General features: G+C 37.9%; 1 protein-coding gene across 1 annotated transcript in view; it reads left to right on the forward strand.

Moving 5' to 3' along the window:
• The window catches only part of DYNC2H1 (dynein cytoplasmic 2 heavy chain 1), a 349,851-nt gene that overhangs the window by 154,943 nt on the left and 176,909 nt on the right, over nt 1–17,999 (forward strand). The window contains exons 64-71 of the mRNA XM_075546528.1: nt 377–397; nt 2,056–2,154; nt 6,476–6,599; nt 7,923–8,086; nt 9,930–10,049; nt 11,518–11,652; nt 13,525–13,668; nt 17,299–17,388. Coding sequence (XP_075402643.1) covers nt 377–397; nt 2,056–2,154; nt 6,476–6,599; nt 7,923–8,086; nt 9,930–10,049; nt 11,518–11,652; nt 13,525–13,668; nt 17,299–17,388 — 897 coding nt within the window. The remainder of the gene's footprint in view (nt 1–376; nt 398–2,055; nt 2,155–6,475; nt 6,600–7,922; nt 8,087–9,929; nt 10,050–11,517; nt 11,653–13,524; nt 13,669–17,298; nt 17,389–17,999) is intronic.

The following is a 17,999-nucleotide window of genomic DNA, read 5'->3' on the forward strand; positions in this document are numbered from 1 at the left end:
TTCCCTAGCAGCTTCTGTACGTTTTTATTATGGAATTGTCATTTTATTTATTAGACATGGGATCATGGAGGTAGGGGAATGTGTGTTACTAATTTTTGCATTCTTCATGTTCTTATCCAATGTATGGCGGATGAATCAATAGGAGCTCAACATTTTTGAATCCGTAATAGTTGACTATACACTGTCACTACATCTAATCATAGAAAACAGAGCTGACAAAGAGCTCAGAGCTTTTGTTGAGGTTTCTCTGGATAGGGAAAGTATGATAAACGCAAACGTGGAAGTACTCGCTGTCGTTCTTAAGCATATTTTCTGTGCTCAGAATGCGATATCTTGAAACATCACCTCTGTTTTCTCTTCTTTTTCACTGCAACAGATCATTGGTTTGAAATCATGGGTAAGCTCAAATTTTTAAAAAATATTTATTTCTGTGCTTAGATAAAATTAGATTTTCAAAGTGATTGCTTGCATAAAATTAGAGCTAAAACCGAGATGTAATATGGGAACATGTCAGAGGCTAGTGAGCTTGCAGGTTTGCTTTGTGGGAAGAATAGTCCATTTCTATGACAGAGCAGTCAGCGAAGCCTCCAGAAATAGAGGAAGGAGGAAGATCTTTTACTGATGTGACTTGTGGGGTGGAGTACTGAGAACATCTCATCCTAGGTAGAGGCAGAATGAGCGTGTGTTATTTGTCAAAAAATGGAAAACAACAACCTTTAATAGTAAAGCTTTTTTGTTATCTCCATGTGCTGGAAGTTTTATACGGTGTCAGTGATAAAATACTGTTTGTCTGTAGAACCTTAGTCCCCACTGTTCCCTTCTCCTTTGGTATGCCATGATATAATATATTCGTTCTTAGTAGATAGCTCTAATTCTAAGTCATCAGTCCACTGTAATTTTTATGTCTACCACCTTAGCCCAATAGCACACAATTGCACTACATTTTCCAAATCATATTAAAAATTTAAGAAACGTTAGGTCAATCTGATGTATTGGCAGGCAATTATTATGAGGTGACTTTAAAAGGTATTCTTAATATATGCACACACACCAAATCATCTTTCTTTCGTCTTCTAAGCAGCATTGTGTGCAGAGCATTTTAGTGACACTGTAAGTTAAATGTTACAATGCTAACTGCAGGGTCATTGGTTTGAACCCACCAGCTGCTCCACTGGGGAAAAATGAGGTGGTCTGCTCCTCCTGTAAAGGCTCATTGCCATGGAAACTCAAAGGCAAAGTTCTACCCTGCCCTAAAGGGTTGTTATGCATCAGAATAAGCCCGATGGCAGTTGGCTTCATTTTGGTTTATCTGCTTTATAGTTTAATTAGTACAGGATGTTCTGTAATACATTTAGTTTAAACTCATTAAATTTTAACATAAAACTTATGTAATTTTCTCTTCTAGGATGATCCTCTTTAGATATTCTATGCAGATTTCTTTAGAATAATCCATCTATTTCAAAATATACACAAACATGTTAATTATTTTGAAAACCTTTTTATAATTAGCTAATACTTATAAGGAATTTTTGCAGTGTTCAATTGAAGAATATATAGAGGTAGGGGATTACTTAACTGTATAATTCATTCTATCATTTATTTATGTTATAGATATCATATTCATTCAATAGTTCAAGCTTAAGAGCCAAAAAGGAGGTGCAAAGACATCAGAATGGGATTAGAGTTCTCACTTAGTGTACATTGTTAATACACATTTGCCATGTCATTTCATGGTATGTAGGATTATTTCATAGTAGTTGAATTCAATTACCTAATTCTTAGTTGTTGAGAAAGCAGTGAACTGCTAAATACGAACTATTCCATAGGAGAAAATTGAGGCACACTACTCCAGTAAAGATTTATTTCCTTAGAAACCCTATGTAGTGTTGCTATGAGTCAGATTGGATTCAGTGGCAGTAGATTTGGGGTATACAATTTATTAATGTAGTTTCTGGTGTTTTGTTCTGCAAAGCTTGAAAGAAAAAATTATCAGGAATTAATGAATAAGTGGGAGAAATTATTCCCATGTGACAGAATATAATTTCTTTCTTTCAGAGTCGAGTATGCCCATTTCTTATCGATCCTTCTTCTCAAGCTACAGAATGGTTAAAGACACATTTGAAAGACTCACGTTTAGAAGTTATTAATCAGCAGGTATGTTGCATATATACTTTAGTTATCAAATTCATATGGAATTTTATGGTTGAAAGAACTATGAGTGTCTATATAGGAAACATAAACTTAAGTCTGAGCTGTGTAACTTACCTGGTGTGGATTCGGGACAAATGAATGCAACTTTGTTTCTTGCTATCAAAGATTTAATGTTTTTTCCTCTTCCCCCTCTTTTATTTTACCTTCAGCCTGTTGGAAATCATTGAATTCATAGATTTCTTTGTCCCCACATAGTATTAATCATAATGTTAATATACTCACCATAATTCAAATCACAATGTAGAACTTAAATTTTTATGAGGTTAATTATTCTGTCATTTTCATTATTAACTCTTTTCCTCCAATAAACCATTTAGAGACATAATGATTTCTTTCATGGTAAATTAGGTGAGAGCTTACATTTCAGATCATCAGTTTTATATTCAACAGCATAAACTACAATAAAAGCTCCGAATAGTTTACCCTTCCCCTCTCCTTAATTTCTGTTCCCTCTCTGGTGGATTATTGTCTTCCACTTCACCCGAGTTCATACTGTCAGTTGTCCAGCCTCCTGCCATCTCCCTTTGCGTGGGAAACTTAAAGACTTCCCCTTGGTTTGCAAGCCTTTATCTTGTTTCCCATCTAACAGTGGTCGCATCGCATATTTTTCCTCTTGGGAAAGTAGGTTAATTCCACTCAACACAGTGATCCCAGGTCGACCATGTCTTGAGACGCATCATGGTTCGTCATTCTTTCTTAGTACAGCGTAGTGTTCCCTTGAGTATAAAGTTTCTTTCCTTGTTCTGCTGATAGACTTTTGTTTCCATCTTTCTGCTATTGTGAACTGTCCTTCAAAGAACATAGGTGTGCATATGTTTTCCTGTTATTACTTAGTTTTTTTAAAATCATTTTATTGGGGGCTCATACAACTCTTATCACAATCCATACCTACATCCATTGTCTCAAGCACATTTGTACAATTGCTGCCATCATCATTCTCAAGACATTTGCTTTCTACTTGAGCCCTTGATATCAGCTCCTCATTTCTTTCCCTCCCTCCCTGTTACCCCCTCCCTCCTGAGGCGTTATAAATTATTCCTTTTTTGTCATATCTTACACTGTCTGATGTCCCCCTTCACCCACTTTTCTGTTGTTCATCCCCCAGGGAGGAGGTTATATGTAGATCCTTGTAATCGGTTTCCCTTTCTACCCCATCTTCCCTCCGCCCTCCCAATATCGCCACTGTCAGCCCTGGTCCTGAAGGGATCATCTGTCTTGGATTCCCTGTGTTTCCAACCATATGGATATTCAAAAATATTCTTCAAATGTTTCAAAAATAACATCCTCAAATTTCCTCACATATTAAATAAAGGTATTATTAACCTAATTTCTTTTTGGTACAGATAATTGCAAGTTAGATAATGTATAAAAATACTTTAATATTATAGAACACTTGTCTTAGGAGCTCTTAGCTATAATGCAGTTAAAAACAATTATAACCTTAGAGGCCTGGGGTGATTTTTCTTAAATGTTTTATTAGGGGCTTATACAACTCTTATCACAATCCACACATACATCGATTATGTAAAGCACATCTGTACAGTCATTGCCCTCATCATTTTCTTTTTTTTAACATTTTATTAGCGACTCCTACAACTCTTATCACAATCCATACATATACATCCATCAATTGTATAAAGCACATCTGTACATTCTTTGCCCTAATCATTTTCAAAGCATTTGCTCTCCACTTAAGCCCTCTGAATCAAGTCCTCTTTTTTCCCCAACTTCCCCACTCCCTCCTCCCTCATGAGCCCTTGATAACTTATAAATTATTATTTTGTCATATCTTGCCCTGTCCCACATCTCCCTTCACCCCCTTTTCGGTTGTCTGTCCCCCAAGGAGGAGGTCACACATAGATGCTTGTAATCGGTTCTCCATTTCTAGCCTACTCACCTTCTACCCTCCCAGTATTGCCCCTCACACCCCTGGTCCTGAAGGTATCATCCACCCTGGATTCCCTGTGCCTCCAGCTCCTATCTGCACCAGTGTACAACCTCTGCTCTATCCAGATTTGCAAGGTAGAATTCGGATCATGGTAGTGGGTGGGGGGGAGGGCAATTTGGAACTGGAGGAAAGCTGTATTCTTCAGCGGTGCGACATCGCATCCTGACGGACTCATCTCCTCCTCTAGACCCCTCTGTGAGGGGATCTCCAGTGGCCGACAAATGGGCTTTGGGTCTCCACTCTGCACTTTCCCCTTCATTCACTATGGTAAGATTTTTTTTTTTTATGATACCTTATACCTGATCCCTTCGACACCTCGTGATCACACAGACTGGTGTGCTTCTTCCATGTGGGCTTTATTGCTTCTTAGCTAGATAGCCATTTGTTTACCTTCAAGCATTTAAGACCCCAGATACTATCCCTTTTGATAGCTGGGCACCATCAGCTTTCTTTGCTACATTTGCTTATGCACCCGTTTGTCCTTGGCGATTGTATCATGGAGGTGTGTACCCAGTGATATGACTTTTTGTTCTTTAATGCCTGATGACTGATCCCTTCGGAACCACGTGATCACACAGGCTGGTGTGTTCTTCCATGTGGGCTTTGTTGCTTCTGAGCTAGATGGCCACTTGTTTATCTTCAAGTCTTTAAGACCCCAGACACTATCTCTTTTGATAGCTGGACACCATCAGCGTTCTTCACTACATTTGCTTGTTCACCCGCTTTGGCTTCAGTGGTTGTGTCGGGAGGGTGAGCATCATAGAATGCCAATTGAATAGAAGAATGTATTCATGCATTGAGGGAGTGCTTGAGTAGAGGCCCAAGGTCCTTCCACCACCTCAATACTAAGCCTATAAATATAGGCACATAGATCTATTTTCCCATCCTTATATATATGTTTGCATATGTACATGGTTTTTGTCTAGACCTCTATAAATGCCCTTTGCCTCTTAGCTCTTTCCTCTATTTCCCTTGACTTTCCTCCTGCCCTACTATCATGCTCTGTCCCCACCTGGGTTACAGCTATACCTCTTCGTTATGTTACCTTACCCTTGATCATTCTCTCCCAGGCATGCCACTCCCCGCACACCACCAATTTGGATCCCATATTCTTCCCTTGTCCCTGGGTTTGTTAGACCACTTCCTTACCCCCCACCTCCCCCTATCTCAAGTCCCCCCGGAACTGTCAGTCCCATTGTTTTTCCTCCAGATAGTTCATCCAGCCTATCTTATTTAGACAGACCTGTGGAGATAATAACATGCACAAAAACAAGACAGAGGAAAACAAAGCAACAGTATACAATAAAACAACAACAAACCACTGACAAAGAACAAAACACAACACATCAAGAAAGAAAAGCTTGTAGTTAGTTCAAGGATCGTTTGTTGGCCTTTAGGAGTGTTTTCCAGTCCAGTCTGTTGGGACACCACGCCCTGGCCCCAAAGTCCACTTTCAGCATTCCCTGGGGACCTTGCCGCTCCATTCCCTTGCTGTTCCACTGCACTCCCCCAGTGCTTTGCCTCGGTGTGGTGCGATTAGGTCAGGTGCAATTCCCACACTGTGTCTCCTGTGCTTTCCCCTGTAGTGCCTGGGGTCACTGAGGGGCATCATGTCTCATAGTGGGGCCAGCCATGTTGTCCTCTCTGTGGACTGGCTGCTCTACTCAGGAACATCATCCTCACGGCCTGGTGGGAACTCTCCTCCTCCCCCTTCATCTGCCCCCGTGCGCTCTTTTCAGATATGTCCCTCTCCCAGAACTGCAGAATCAATGTCGTCCTTTGAAACAAATTCTTCTGTGGGGAGGGGCTGGGGTGATTTTTAAAACTACTATTTCCCTAAGTAGACTGCCTCAACATTTCTGCTTACTCCTATGTCTAAAAGTTCTTCCACGGTGATTAAACCTATCATGCTGAGAAAAGTTTACTAGAATTATCCTGGCCTTTTCTCTCCCCCTCCAGTGTTTAGTTATGATTATAGCCAATGTTACTCCTAATAACTTGTTGTGTATAGAATGTAAAATTTTGTTTCTATCAATAACTGTAAATTGTAGGAAAAACTTAGAAAACAGCATATTGTTCATGTAAATGCCTACTTAAGTCTTAAATGTTAAAATTTATTTGATAAACATTCAACCAGAATGATACGTCCCAAAGTACATATGCCTACAAAAACAACCACATAATTTAAATCATTCGCATTAATATTATATTTACAGACATTCATATTAGCACATCAATATCTCCGCTTCTTATCTATAAGGACCTTTGTACATATTGATATATAAATCAATTAATGTGTGTTTTTCTTTCCTTTAGGATAGTAACTTTATCACAGCCCTTGAATTGGCAGTTCGTTTTGGGAAAACCCTTATCATACAAGAGATGGATGGTGTTGAACCTGTTCTTTATCCATTACTGAGAAGAGATCTTGTTGCTCAAGGTAAATGTTTGATCTTTTGAAATTTCTGAATTAATTAATTTTGTAACTGACTGACTCTCCTAATCTCACCATTATATTCAGGTAATGAAAAAAAATGAAAACAGGTACTAGCCAGTAAACACAGAGAGGCGTTATAAGAAGGCACTGTGTTCAGGTAGTGAAGATAACTCCTCATGAATGTTCCCATTGAATTTATTAGTACATCGAACCACCCTAATGGTCCATATCTATTACAGGACTGTATCTTGACAAAGTAAAAATAGCAACAGCAAAGGCTCATCCTGCTTTAAATCCAAAGACCAGTCACAAAAGCTGGGGCTTTACCTGAAAAGGATTTTAGTCAAAAAGATTTTAGTCCTTCCATGGTTCTTTCAGCTACAATACAGATTTTAAGGAGAAAAAAAAACCCAACCCCACAATCAAATTAACTCCATTGCCAGTTAACTCCAATATAAGTTAAGACTTAATATAGTTAAAAGACTGAATTAGACTTTGAGTTGCACATCTGATACTTTCCAAAGGGTTTATATTAAAGGATCTTTAGAAAAGAAGGTATTGGTTATAAAATACTTTTAAATGTATCAAACTAATACATGGATGGGTTATCCAATCCAATGATGAATGAAAGCAATGCTCTGTCCCACCTCTTCCTCGTCCTAATCCCCAGGGAGGCTTGTGTTTTTTCACTAGTAGTTGGACTATAATATGCCTTCAGAAAACCACACTTACCGTAACTGTACAGCAGATGAGTTTTCTGAATCATACCCCGATTGAGATATGGTCTCTCTGACCATTGTGTAAACTCCTCAGTCCCAGCATTTCCTTTAGATGTTGACTAGAATTATCACACATTAGCAATCTTAGCTTTTATTAATGCATGCTCTCTTTAAGTGTTACTCTTCAAAGCTAGCATATAATTTCTTTCTAACCAATTTAGAAATAGATAGCAAATAATTTTAAATGGGGAGTTTCTGGATTTGTTACTAGAAATTAACGGTTTCAGAAAGATTTGTATTACTGAAATACAAAGCTTTTCCTCTGCTGTGTCAGTATCTCAGGATCATTTTAATGAAAAGTACTTACCCTTGCTGACATAATTGCGGAGTAATAGAGCATTCTGGTTAATAATATTTTCGGTAGCCTAACTTTTGCTGCGTGATAATACAAACTATTTAAATGATTGGAATTAACTCAATAGCAATGATTTTGTCTGGTGCTTTTTTTGTTGGAAAGCATTTAAAATAATATTTTTGAGTGTTGTGTAGCAAAATACACCATACTCAGACCAACTAATTATGCCATTTTTTAAAAACACAAAACTAGGTCCACGCTATGTCGTACAAATAGGTGACAAAATTATCGACTACAATGAAGAATTTCGACTTTTTTTGTCAACAAGAAACCCAAACCCCTTTATTCCACCGGATGCAGCCTCCATTGTTACTGAGGTTAACTTCACTACAACAAGAAGTGGGTTACGAGGACAGGTACATATACTCATAATTTCTTACAGAAACCGTTTGTAGTTGTGTGTACTCACTAGAGCTATCAAATAGGAAGCTGTTTTAAAATCTGATCACTTTTAATTTATAACTTTCAAAATATACTTGTTAGAGTGAAGCATGTAGCTTTATTTGACTTATTGTCTGTGATGGACTTATATTTGTTGCTTATATTGTTAATTCGTTATTTCATGAGTTTAAGTCTAATTTTGTACTCTGTTTTTTGTTGTATTTAAATTTTTTAATGTAAAAAACGGAACTATAGAAGTTAATATCAACTGCTTTAATTTTCAGTTTTAAAATTTAGATTTAATAGAAATGTTACTGAGTTGGCTGATCTAAGTAGTTGAGGATCTTTAATGTCCAACTTTAGTAGCATAGCAGGGTGAGGATTGGCTGTAATCTACAAGACCAACAGCTTGAAGCCTCCAGCTTTTCCTTAGGGGAAAGATGTAGCTTTCTATTCCTGTAAGGATTGGCAGGGTTTGTGGGGAAACTCAGGAGCAATTCTGTTCTGTCCATCAAGGTCACTGTGAGTCACAGGTGACTCCGTGACAGTGAGTATAGCACGTGCATCTGTGCAGTCAGTGTTCGGTGTGTGTGGATCATTATGATTTAGAATTATTGCAGGAATCACAGAATGATTTTTTCCTTACATATTTAATAGCAATTTCTTTCCTCTTTAAGGGTATGATGCCTATTAATCTTTTGAATATTATCTTCTTTCTGCCCTCTGACAGTAGTCAGGTGACGGCAGTGGTGACGGCAGTAGAACTTTGGTGGGACGGATGGAGTTCTAATTCTGACTGATGTGTCTCAGGTGCAGCCAACACTCAGCCGTCTGTGATGTGCATGCTATTATGATGCTAAGTCAGTCTGAGAGGAGGCTGTACCTACGATAGATTTAGCAGAATGGCCTGGTGATCTTCTTCCAAAAATCAGCCAGTGACAACCCTGCAGATGATAATTATCCAATTTGTTCACACCATGAGGATGATGCAGAACCAAGGATTGCATCCTTCTTTTACGCACCGGGGTCGCCATGAGTCGGAGCTGCTTAGATAGCAGCCAACAACAATAGTAATCGACTCATCCGCTTTGGGTTTGCTTCATCGTAGATAGGTTTCCTACATGATACCTTAGTTTTCAACATGTTCTCTTAGACTATTTGATCTATACCATATTACCATGTATTTTTGTAAACAATATCATTTGACTGCAAGGATGATATTATAGATAAAATATTGTAAGAGTTACTCAAAACTTGCCAGAATCCATTCACAAAATTGATCTTTCTATCTAAAAGATCTCTATAGTTACTGCTAAGAGGGGCTTTGTAGATCTTAGGTTATCAACAAATAAGTGAATATGCTCATAGGAGATTTTTTAATTATACATTTTACCAATGAAGTCCCTCTTTTAAAGTTACAAATTTAACAGTTGCACACAATATTTTAAGAGTATTGTTAAAGTATAATTAATATGATATATTAATTACCCAATTAAAATGTGTATGGTAAGATTTTACAATTTAAGATAAATCCTGGTTTTAGGTTTGAGATATTTAAACTAATTTTAGGAATCTATACTACATATTATAATACAGACACTCTACCTTGTGTGACTCCTAGAAATTCTACAGGATGGTTTAGAACTGCCTCAGTGGGTTTCCGAGACTGTAACTCTATAGAAATAGACATGTTAAGCAATATACTATTCAGTTAAAGTACAAAGCCTGTGGTGTGAATAGTTGGAAATTTTTTCTTTCAAATTTATTTCCCAAATAATCATTTATTTTTTTGTTTTCCGAATTGTTTTTCTTTATAAGCTTTTGGCTTTAACCATTCAGCATGAGAAACCTGATTTAGAGGAACAGAAAACAAAACTGTTACAACAGGAAGAAGATAAGAAAATACAGCTAGCCAAACTTGAAGAATCTCTTTTAGAGGTAAAGTTTCATTATTTAAGATTTTTTAATTGCTTTAAAAATTTTAATGAATATAAATGTGTATTTTAAATTTAATAACACTATTAACTCATTTTTGTTTTCTCAATAGCACATCAATATATACAAGTATATCAGGTTTAAATTGTAAAGAAATAAAAGCAGTTACTTTTTTTAATATGAGGTGGAACACCACCTTCCACCCAACTCCGCAAACTGGACTCTTGCTGGGCAGAGCAGAGTTTTTGTAGTATGTGTTTTTCCCTCTACTTGAGCATAAACAACTCGCTGAGTTAGTGCACCCAGTGGTGTCTCCTGGGAATGTTCCTCCCTGGTCACAGTGAATTTTTTCATAAACGCAGTTTCACTCAAGCCTCTTTTTTTTTTAATGGCCTATTTAAGAGAACATTGTGTGGCTGTGGAATTTTGTTTCCTGCATGAGAAAAATGCTGTAGAAAGTTGTGATGTTGAACACAGCTTGCAAGGACAGCGCTATGGGAAAAACGCGAGTGTATGAGTGGATTACTCATTTCAAAACCCATGAAATGTCGATTGCTGACAAACCTCGTTCTAGATGTCTGTCAACTTCCCGAGTGTATGAAAATGTTGACTTGTAGTGCATTTGGAGTTCGTTCCACCAGGTCAGACTGTTTGTCAAGCTTTCTGTTTAGAGGTTCTGAAGAGGTTGCATAATAGTGTGTGACCAAAAGGCTGATTTGTGGCAGACAGGGGACTGGTTTTGCCATCATGACAATGCACCTGCTAATGAAGCCATCTCAGTGCATCACTTTCTGGCAAAATCAGCATGCCTCTCCTCCCCCATGCACCTTACTCACCTGGCCTCACTGTGAATGCAGAGGGACATGAATGTGAATGCAGACGGACATGAAAGGACAGCGATTTGATGTAGAAGAGGTGAAGCAAAAAACAAGGGGGTGCTGCTGTCAGCCGTTCAAGCAGATGAGTTTGAAAAATGTTTCTAAGAATGGAATTGCAGATTTTACAAATGTGTTAAGTGTAATGGAGAGTATTTGGAAGGTTGTATTGTAAAAAAAATTTAAATATATAGCTCTGAAAAGAAAATTCTGGCCTTTTTTGGGGTACCCCCTCATATATTCAGGATAAAGTTTAAAACATGCAATGTTTAGTTAATATTTTTATACTGTATTGATTCACTACTATTTAATTGTCTGCTTTGTACTTATAATTTTAAGAAGCAATGAAAGTTATGACATTATTTAATTTACATTTTGTTTATTGATAAAATTAATGCATCTAAAATGTTATGATGATGAATATTAATGATTTGCTAAATCATTTGGTATAAGAATGCCATAAGTACTGATATATTTAAAAACAAAGTAACTTCTCATAAACATCATTAAGTTAATGATAGTTAATGAAGACTTTCTCGAATTGATCACTTAAAATGTATAATAATGTCCCTATATTTTGTCAACTTTTCTTCTAGACCCTTGCAACATCTCAAGGCAATATTTTAGAAAATAAGGATTTGATTGAATCTTTGAATCAGACAAAAGCAAGCAGTGCACTTATCCAAGATTCTCTTAAAGAATCCTACAAACTGCAGATTTCCCTTGATAAAGTAACTATTGTCCTCTTTGTTATTTACATCATATTTTCTTTAACATCTATGTTAATATGCTAAGAAATCTAGAGCCAGGAACTCAGGACATTGATGATACCAGACAAAAAAATTATTCAAAGAACCAGGGCCTTGGTTTGATTCTTGTTTTTATAGGAAACGAGTTAAGATGTACAGACATTGAAGATTGTTAGTGTACCTTGCCGGGTTCTACTGTTTCCTGGCACAGGGCTAGCAAAAGTAGAGATACAATTTTGTCCTTGTGCATATAGACAATTGAGAGTTAGCAAACAACTCTGCACACCTGAAACCACAGTCAAAGCCTGTGAAATATGGCGAGAGCAGCATGAGGGTGGTCATTTCGGACCTTCTCTGGCATCTCTTCTCCTGTGAGCCCGTGTTAGGGGGTGGAGGCCAGACACGCCCCCACGCTTCATCCTTCTTTACCTCTCTGACACCAGTCATTTCCCCACAGCACTCTGCATCTGTTCTGAGCTCAATCACGGTCAAAATGAGCCCCCAGCACTTGCAGACAGTACTCATGATGGAGGACGTTTACTAGGAAAGTTAACAGGCTGCCACAGTCAGGATCAATAAAGAGTAAGGATATAATCATTAGTCCACAGCAGTCCTTCAGAGCCTCTCAGCCAACGTGGTCCCTGGCTTTGTCTCCACGCCTAGGGCTAGTAAGTAAAGCCACTGCTCGGCCTCACGGATTAGCCTCTGCGCTGCTCCTCTGTTCTGTCTCAGTGGCCGCTTGCCTCGGTCTCTAGGACCTCTGGGGCCTTTGGTGCTCTGGCCCTTCCGACAGTGATCACCACTGCACTCCACCTCCAGTGGTCCTGGAAGTTCTCTTCCCGGTGAGAGGGCTTCTCCTGAGGGCCAGGGGAGTGACAAATAAAGCTGGCCAATCCCTTCTGTTAGTGTTACACATATTTTGTTTGCGTAGTCACACCCAATCATTGAAGAGGAGTTACAGAGACATGGATAAAAGCGTCATATTAAGAAATTTCACTCAAATTAATTCAAAAGTTTACAAATGGTATTTCATTCTTCCAGGTTCACCCTGGTGGACCCCTTGAAGGAGGTGCTTTCACCTATATTCCCATGTGCTGTAAAGTCTTACTTTAATATTGTGATATTTTCTTTAGAAAAAATCCAACCTGATAGCTCTGCAGTGTATCTTACTTTCTCTTACGTTCTAGTGACTGACTCAGTTCTGCTGGAGACAGTAGTGCAATTAAGCCGATTAGGATTCCTAGGATTTCCCAGGGATATACTTTTATTAAAATTATACTTATAATCCTGACACTTTGATGACAATTTCAATGGGATTAGTCCTTATTTCTATCCAGTGTTGGGTGGATCATTATCTCTATAGGGTACTTGTTACCAGGTTATTTGCTACCTCCAGTTCATAAATGTTCTTGTTAGCACCATTCTCGCACATTAGTGTAATAATAGGAACTTTTAATTTATGGCAGCAATGTAGTAATAATACAATGCCCTTTGGCAGTCACCAGAAGCAATTCTCTTCAGAAATATAAAATTGTAACACCAAGTCTCTGATCACAACTGTTTTCCATTTTAGCTTACCCTCTTGACTCTAGGGAAAATGCTGTTGGTTCTCATTAAGAAAACTCCAAGAACCAATACGAGTTCTGTAATTTAATTGGACAGATAATTATTTAAAATCACTTGTGCATAATTCTGTAAAAATAAGGAAGAATGACTTTTAGCAGACCGTTCATCTTCATTTTTGTAGAACTCGAAATAGGAAGGCTATAGCTAGCTATATGTATACTGGTCGGTAGGTGGCAGTAAATCACTAAAACTAATGTGTTTCCCTCCTTCCCCATCCCTGATCTACAGGAGCGGGATGCATATCTTCCTCTGGCTGAGAGTGCCAGCAAGATGTACTTCATTATTTCTGACCTGTCCAAAATTAATAACATGTATCGTTTTAGTTTGGCGGCATTTCTACGACTTTTCCAACGAGCTCTGCAAAACAAACAGGTATGTTGTTGGCCACTCACTAAACCCACTGCCATCAAGCCGATTCTGACTCAACCCCACACTGCATAGCAGGGTGGACCTGCTCCCATCCGTTTACCAGACTTCAGCTCTCGGAGTTGAGAAGCTGCGCTTTCTCTTACAGGGTGGCTGCTGGTTTAGAACTGCTGACCTAGAGGTTAGCAGTCCAACAAGTATCCACTATGCCACTAGGATTGGAATTACAAAATTTAGGGCTACTAAATAGTTTTAAACAAAAAGGTATCAATCTGTGCCTTTAGTATGTATGCTGCTGAAGCGAGCACATCAATCTCTGCTTTTAAACACTATTAGTGTGTGGCTGACAAATTCCATGTCAATTAATATTCTATAATCTCTCAAAACTATTGTGAGGCCATGCCATTCCTTTCTTTAACCCGCTCCTATGTGGATATTTGTTCTGTCACTGCGAGTGTCATGTTTGCCTCCAAATTTAAAAGAGTAAAACAACATTTTTTATACATTTGACTGTGATTTTAAGAAAACACAGCAAATTAGATTCTCATTTTACAATTGCTATACATTTTAATCTATGACATTAGTTACACTGTTTACAGTGTGTCAGCCTTCTAATTATTCCCAGTGGCTATGTTTCCATTAGTGTGATTCCCTGTGTTTCTTTAGCATCTTATCTTTGGTCTAGGGTCAGTGTTGACTTTTGAACTCATTCAGAGGATTCTTCCAGAAGCATCGTGGTGATACTGTTGATGAGCTACTCTGTGTTTTAGCTGGTAGGTTATCTTTGGAGTGGTTTGAGTTCCCAGTTGACAGGGTTTGTATCTAAGGAGGTCTTGGAAGTTCCTCTACTCTAGACTTAGAAAGTCTGGTCGCTTTTTGAGAACTTGAGTTTTCTTCTGCATTCCACTCCGGCACTCTATCTGGGGCCATCTGTGTGTCCCTCGTCACAGTAGTTAACAGTCGTAACCAGGAACCATCTCGTTTTTCTGGTCCTAAGATAGAGGTTGTGACCCACAGGTGTTATTTGTTGTGAAGTTCTATCAGCTGAATCTATGAAGCTGACCAAAATGAAATGCCATTTTGATAGCAAGCACCTGAGCTTTGCCAGAGAGATACCAACTGTTTTAGAAGCAAAGCTGATGGACTCAAGAAAGCCAGACTTGACACTGGTGGCAAGTATCACAAACAAAACATAGCAGCCATTGAAGCTTCATATATTTGGTGGCGCTCAGAATCGCCAGAACTATGAAACCTCACACCATTGCTCAGGATTTACTGTTGCCAGCGGCCAAAGATATTGCTCGTATTATGCACAGAGATGAATTTGTTACGAAATTGAGTGCAATTTCCTTATCTAATGACACTGCTGTTGGCAGAAGAATAGATGCCATGTCTGCTGATATTCTTGATCAGGTACTCCAGGAAATTAAATCTGCTCCACTTCCAATATTTAGCATCTGGCTTGCTGAGTCTACAGACATTGCAGACTCTTCACAGTTACTGGTTTGCGTGAGGTAAATTAATGTTGATGACTTTAAAGATGAGTTTCTTTTTTGAAAAACTCTTGAAATGTCAACTACTGCACGTAATGTATTTGACACAGTTGGCTCATTTCTGAAAGATCTCTTGGGAAAAGGTTTGTGGTGTTTGCCCAGATGGTGCTCCAGCCCTGCTAGGGTTTCTATTTGGATTTCAACGTTTGGCACTGAATGAGTCACCAGAAGTCATCAAAACTCACTGTATGATTCATCGGCAACGAAGACACTGCCACAAGAGTTACAAGAAGGGATGAAAGGCGTCATAAGTTCTGTCAGTTTTGTAAAGGCAAGCACTTTAAACAGTCAACAGTGTTTGTAACTGCAACGAGATGGATGTGCCGAATAATGCTCTGCTATTTCACACTGAAGTGATATGGTTGTCTAGAGGAAAAGTTTTAAAATGTATGTTTGAGCTTCGTGATGAACTCAAAACATTTTGTAATCAGAAAGCAATACCTCAGTTTGAAGCACTTTTGAGTGATAAAAGTGATCTGCATAAAATAGCTTACTTGGTTGACAACTTTACCATCTTGAGTGAGTTAAATTGATCACTGCAAGGACCAAATGCACATGCCTCGATTTGTCTGAAAAGATCCGATCATTCCAAATGAACTTCAGCTTTGGCAAAAACAATTTGGATGAAAATAAAATTTATATGCTGCCTACATTATCTTGTCTCTTTCGGGAACATGGCGTTGAACCAGACAAAAGGATTACGATGATAGTGTCTGTGAAAGAACACTTGCCCATGCTTACAGATGGAATTTCATCGTACTTTCCAAATCTACCTGACACCCTATTTGCACTTGCCAGAAGCCCATTCACAGTCAAAGTTGAAGATGTTCCTGAGACAGCACAAGAGGAATTTGTTGAACTTATTAACAGTGATGCAGCAAGAACTGATTTCTCTACAATGTCAGTTACAAGATTCTGGATCAAGTGTTTGCAGTCATATCCTGTTCGTCCTGAGACTGTGTTGTGCCTTCTTCCATTTCCAACCACACAACTTTGTGAAACAGGGTTTTCCAGCTTGCTGTTTATCAAGTCTAAATGCAGAAGTAGACTGGTTGTGGAAGATGATCTTCATTTTGCTCTTGCAAAGACCTCTCTGAGAATTTCTGATCTGGTGAGAAAGAAGCTATCTCAACCTTCCCACTGACATTGGCTTTTTATGCATATGTTGCAAAATGTAGCAATGTAGTTTACTGTTGTTAATTTAATACTAACCGTGCTATACCATACTTCAAGACAAAATTTCATTCATTTGTAATTAGAAATAAATATTTCACAATATATAATTACATATTCTTTTTGTCATTAATCACTATGCTTTAATTATGTTCAATTTGTAACAATGAAAATACATCCTGTATATCAGATATTTACATTAGTATTCATAACAGTAGCAAAATTACAGTTAGGAAGTAGCAGTAAAAATAATGGTTTGGTTGGGGGGGGGGTCACCACAACATGAACTGTATTAAAGGGTCGTGCCGTGAAGGAGGTTTGTGTACACTCTGAGGATGAGTCCTGTGGGCTACTTTCTCCTTTGAGTCTTTGATTTCCTTCATTCTCTTCTGCTCTAGATGTGTACAGACCAGTAGTTATATCTTAGCTGGCTACGCGCAAGCTCTTACGAGTCAGTGTAACACACCAAACTAGGATATAGAACATTATTATGAGCTGTGTTATGCCCATTGACTAGTTATACCTGTAGACTCTGGTGCTAAGTCTTCAGACTCAGCAACTCAATCTTTCAAGGTGTTTATGCAAGGTGATTTTGTCTAAGAAGTATCTATTACAGTATCCTTATGTGGCTATTTTCTGTATGAATATATATGTAGTACAAATACATAATGTGTATATATGTATACATACATTTGCCTACAGAACCACTTACACATGCTTAGTCTTATATTCATGTTTGTTTGATATATATATATATATGTATTCCCTTGAATTTGAAGGAAAATTATTCTTGTTTCAGAATCAACTTTGAGTATATAGGGACAATGTATAAGAGTAACCAAACTATGTATGCCTTTTAATTGTTTATTCATTTTCTAATAGTTTTTAATTTTCAAATTCTAATTTGCAGGATTCTGAAAGTACAGAACAGAGAATCCAGTCTCTGATCAACTCATTAAAACATATGGTATATGAATATATATGCCGTTGTTTATTTAAGGTAAGAAACATGTTATCAAGGATAAAAAACTAGTTGGTTCTTGACTTAATATAGTATATGCAGTTAAAATATACAGTAACTTTTACCTAATGATAAGTGTTGAAATTGGTATTTCTAATAGGTTATCAGAAGAATATTCATTATTAACCAGAATGCCTTTCAGCATTTGTGGAGTTCTTGAGGATGTAGTGACTAGGGAAGGGAGAGCGAGCAAAGGAGGGGTTAGCAGTCACAACCCAGTAGGAACTACAATGCACTTTGTAAGCTTTACGGATCCTGCCATTAAAGTAAGATTCTAAACATCCCCGGTTACACCTCAATTTTAATTTCTCTAAAATGAGTTCATGTTAGCAACTGATTCTATAGCCTATTTTGTCAGTGGTATATATGGAAAGTGTTACGACCCTAGAGAACGAAGATAGCCATTACAGAGGTCCAGAGTATCAATCTCACTATCGCTAACATTTGTATAATACTTTATCTCCTGTAACAGTTTTTCCCTTCACAACCTAAAAGCTTTAAAATCTTGCAAAGAGTTTCAAACTTCAAACAAAAGTCCTTAAGATTTTATTTCACCCTCTCCTGCAATTCTTACTGCTTCATTAGAGTTT

The sequence above is a fragment of the Tenrec ecaudatus genome, chromosome 4 (assembly GCF_050624435.1).
Source record: "Tenrec ecaudatus isolate mTenEca1 chromosome 4, mTenEca1.hap1, whole genome shotgun sequence".
Classification (NCBI taxonomy): Eukaryota; Metazoa; Chordata; class Mammalia; order Afrosoricida; family Tenrecidae; genus Tenrec; species Tenrec ecaudatus.